The sequence below is a fragment of the Zea mays genome, chromosome 1, assembly GCF_902167145.1.
Source record: "Zea mays cultivar B73 chromosome 1, Zm-B73-REFERENCE-NAM-5.0, whole genome shotgun sequence".
NCBI lineage: Eukaryota > Viridiplantae > Streptophyta > Magnoliopsida > Poales > Poaceae > Zea > Zea mays.
Genome location: NC_050096.1, coordinates 32,508,728 through 32,513,172, shown reverse-complemented (window position 1 = coordinate 32,513,172; position 4,445 = coordinate 32,508,728). Strand labels below are relative to the sequence as shown.

The window sequence follows — 4,445 nt, the reverse complement described above, 5'->3', positions numbered from 1 at the left end:
AATCGACAATTGTAGGTCTTAGGTGCAAGTGATCACCCTGTTCCTTTATATTTGTGGATAAAAACAATTGTAAACTGTTTTTGTTAGCCATCGTCCAATTGTAACCATCATACGTAGCGCCCTAACAGCTTCAATTCGACATCTATTTTAGTTAGCCAATGTAATTAAAATCACATAATTATTTACACACCATCTAGACCGTACAATATCATTATCATAGCGAGACCTGTTATTGTTATTTTGGCTAACAGATAAATGCTGATCACTTGTCAGTTGCTGCAATTAATCCATTTATATTGTGGCAAGGCTATTATTATGGATAAAAACAAATATTGCGTGTCGTATTACAGTAACTGCCTAGAAAGAAGATTTTGCAGTTCAACTGCTTACATAAATGAGCAAAATAATTAACCAACATTACATTACAATCTTGCTAACAAAGCTGGAAAATTGCGGCAGGGAACCATTATATCCCACATCCACACAGCTCCTTCACAACATCTCATCTACTTCTCATCTACGAACAGACTTAAAACGGTACAACATAAGGCAGCTGATAGATATGAAGGTCCGGCAAAAAAGTTGCCCTGGGTTGCAAATAAGGCTGCTGCTGCACCATCGGATGAATCGGCCCTAAACCATCAGGTACTGTGGGTTGAGCCATGCTACCATCAGAGCTTCTTGTACTGCTGAACAGCCAGTCTTGACCACCCAAATCTGAACCTTCATTCTCCATCAATAGCGGATTCCAGGTAACAAACAGATCTCTGAACTTCTTATTTTTCTTCTCAGTTTTGTGGATTTTCTTCCGATCTGAACGGGAGAGCTTAGCTTCCTTCCCTTGATCTGCTTCCACAGTCCTTCCAGAGAAACAAGGCTCTTCTTTTGGCAAAGAGTTGATAGGCTCCCGCTGTTTAGGAACAGGCAAGTCCTTGGGTTTCTGCAAAACAGGAGGATGTGGAGCTTGTGGCAGGCAAACAGCAGATCCCATTTCCTTCTGTGACACCTTCGCCTGAGGATCAACTCTCTGTGACACCATGGAAGGTGGATGCTCAATTCTCTGTTGCGTCTTAACAGGTGCAGGACAAAATCTTCCGGTCACTCTAGCAGGTGAAGGGCCCACACTTCCCGAAAACTTTGGAGGTAGGTCAGATCTTCCAACCGGCGCCTTAACAGATAGCTGGGGATCAGCCCGACGTGTGACCTTCACTGCAGGCTGGGGGACAGTTCTCTGCATTGCCCTTGACAGGGTTTCTGTAACCAAAGATTTTTGTACTGCTTGGGAGTCACCATTGACCCACTGCTGGCCAGCTGTAGATCTCACATTCACCTTACGATTGATTGAATTTTGTTTGCTCGACAGGGATGAAACCGAACTCATTTGTTGGACCAGTGGTTGCTCCAGAACCCTTGGTTTCTCCAAAAGAACTGATTGGGGATCTTGGTTACTTTTTAGCTTGATGCGAATGATGTTACCTGTAAAATGACAAGTTTGTGTGAATAAAATCCTGAAACAAGTGATTGGTATCTACTCAAAAACAAAATAAAAAACAAGAAAACAGTTTCACCATTCTTAGCTTGGCTGGGACTGGGCAGGACAGCCTTTCTTCTCTTGCTGCTGTCCTGCGAGCTCTCAGGAGAGTCACGAAACATCTGTACAAAACAAGGAGCTCCATGCTCTTCTGAGAGTCCACTCTTCTCCAATAGCTCAGCTGATTCTTTGAATACTTTTTTGGGCTCCTGATCACCTGTGCTGACATCTTCGAGCTTTCTCTTCTTATGGTTGTGCTTTGAATGTTTGGACGTCTCACCCAGTTGGGGAGCTTTCTTGTCACTCCTTTTATCTTTCTTCTTGTGAGCCCTTTCCCTTTCTTTCTGAAGCTTCAGCCACCAGAGCAATCGTCAATTCTGATTTAGAACAGACGACGGGATGCAATGCAGTATTTTTGCAATATATGAATTTTGATATTTACAAGGACACAAGAAATGGTTGTAGCATTTGCACAGTTCAGACAGTGATGCTTCACAAAGATTGTTCAATTATCATTGACTTATAATTACACAGTTAGCCAAAGAATTGCATTCAGTTTACAATCATGTTGAACACATTACTTTCTTGACAACAGTTAAGACCTGCAACACTGCACACTCTAGAACAAAAACTTTCAATGAACACAAAAGGTGTCAGTTGCTATTGCTATACACGGCCAAAATAATCCTGAACTCCTTTGCCAACAGAATAGTGGCACAAATTACATCAGACCAGAAAAAAAAAAGAAACATAAATGCAGTACCGACCCACAGGAGCACAGTAGCAAAGAAGGAACCCTAAAACAGTAAAACAAGATATGTAATTCCCATTCAAACTAATTTGTCTTTCCAACAACACAAAAGGGCGTCAAATACTAATGCTACCCCGTGCTAAGGAACACAAAAAGAACAGCACAACATGGCAACCGATCCTTTTACCAAAATATGATATTGTATAAAAATTAATTTAAAATTCAACTAAGAATTGACATACACACACTTAGGGATGAAAGTGGATATCCAAATTGTTTAGACAAATTTAATATTTTAAAATAGATATGTATGAAATTTCATGATGATCTTTTCTTATGTTATCAAACACATAATTATAATTAGAATAAAATTTGTATAAATTGTTTTATGCATTTTTCGCTCCTTACAGCAAAAAAGATGAAAAGAAAATATCTGATTCCATATTTTTATATGTATCCGAATTTCATACCTATCATTTGAGAAAATATATGATACAAATAAGATTTACCTTTTATTAATCTTTACAGGCTCAATGGCAAAAACAAAAAATACAAATTTGCATAGAAGATTATATATCTTATTTATTCGCAATCAAAGAAAAATAAATAAATATCCAAATAAGTATCCATTTTCATCCCCCACTATTTACACAGAAAATTTTGTGCAACATCTAATTAAACAGTCACAAAAGCACCCATGCGTCATATTCTAACCATGCAAATTTGGCCATAACAGATCCCTCCAGCTCACGCCGATGTAATGCTAGGGCGGCTAAATGTGAGATACAACAGTGTCGAATCAAATTTCTTGTCCTAGCATTCTTTCAATGTTCCTGATAATCATGCAACCAGTATTCAAAAATCGGTCTTAATCAATCTCTAATAGGTGCCATCCAACTTAAATTTTTAAATCGATCTGAATGGCATCGAGTAGCTAAGCTACACAGGTCCAGAATTCGAAAATCGGACTTAATTAATCTGGACTAGCGGTCATCCAGCTTAAAATTTTAAATCGATCTGAATGTCATCGTGTAGCTAAGCTACACAGGACGAATATTCGAAAATCGGACTCAATAAATCTCGACTAGCGGCCATCCAACTTAAAATTTTAAATCGATCTGAATGAGATCGAGTAGCTAAGCTACACAGAATTCAGACACTTCCCTCTGACTCCGGGCTCCGACTCAGGGCTTGTTCGGTTATTTTCAATCCATATGGATTGGAGGGGATTGATACGGATTGTGAGAGATTTTGACTTAATAGAGATTAAAACCTCCACAATCCATATGGATTGGGGTAGAACCGAACAAGCAGGTTAGCTTTCCCAGCACGTGCGATACCCAAATCACACACGCACAACCCACAGATCCTAGCAGCAACAACCAGGAAGAACAAACGATCCGGTGTGCGTGTGTAAATCCGAAGGTTCAACAAACCTTAGCGGTCGACTCCGCCTCGGCCACGGCCACTGGGTTTCCCAAGTACACAGGCGGCGGGTAGGGGAAGCACCTCGACATGACCGACGGTCGACCGCGCTCTACCCCTTCGAGAGATCACAAGGATTGGCGGCTTTGCCGGCCTAATCAATCGCGAAGCACCCGAAATCGATCAAATCAACCGAATCGCTCGGAATCGATCGATTCGCGGCAAGGAAACCACCGGAAATTTTCGGGCGTGGCGGGATTTGGTTTTGGCGCGGCGGCTAGGGTTTCGCTACGGGGAAGGGGGAAATTTTCCGGGGCCGCGGTGGGAGAAGGAAACTAAAAGGCTTCCTAGGTAAGGGATAGACCGCTATTTAAAGCCGGGCGAGAGGAGGCCGACTAGTGAGGGGAACTAGCGGGTCCGTATCCGTTTTTCCGGGACGGAGTCCCTGACAGCATGGCACAGGTCGGTGGTGGGACGTTATGTCAGTGGTACAGATCTATGTGCGTGCGCTGCACCTCCGCGTCACGGGTTGAGCTAGGTTAGGAGCGTGTGGGTCCCGCTTGCAGGAACCGGCCGGGGCCCGGGGGCAGGGGCGCACGAAACGTGAATCTGGGCCCACTGCGCTGAACCGACCTAGGCCATGTTTGTTTCGGCTTCTGGCAGCTTCTGGCCACCAAAAGCTGCTGCGGACTGCCAAACGCTCAGCTTTTCAGCCAGCTTCTACAAAATTCGTTGGGG

General features: G+C 42.8%; 1 protein-coding gene across 2 annotated transcripts; it reads right to left on the bottom strand.

Moving 5' to 3' along the window:
• Positions 1–277: 277 nt before the first annotated feature.
• On the bottom strand, positions 278–4,055 carry LOC100192857 (uncharacterized). Of its 2 annotated transcripts, none has more exons than XM_008645526.2 (3): positions 3,719–4,055; positions 1,569–1,881; positions 278–1,476 (listed from the first exon to the last, which is right to left on the bottom strand). In XM_008645526.2, the coding sequence occupies exons 1-3, from the start codon at positions 3,797–3,799 to the stop codon at positions 530–532; spliced, it is 1,341 nt and encodes a 446-aa protein (XP_008643748.1). In that variant the 5' UTR covers positions 3,800–4,055; the 3' UTR covers positions 278–529.
• Between the last annotated feature and the right edge of the window lie 390 nt (positions 4,056–4,445).

What these genes read in the sequence shown, in the direction of transcription:
- LOC100192857 (XM_008645526.2), bottom strand. Translation starts at nt 3,799, where the DNA reads ATGTCGAGGTGCTTCCCCTACCCGCCGCCTGTGTACTTGGGAAACCCA. An exon ending in AGGCGGAGTCGACCGCTAAG is followed by an intron (nt 1,882 to 3,718) that starts GTTTGTTGAACC and finishes TGGTGGCTGAAG; the next exon opens with CTTCAGAAAGAAAGGGAAAG. An exon ending in TCCCAGCCAAGCTAAGAATG is followed by an intron (nt 1,477 to 1,568) that starts GTGAAACTGTTT and finishes GTCATTTTACAG; the next exon opens with GTAACATCATTCGCATCAAG.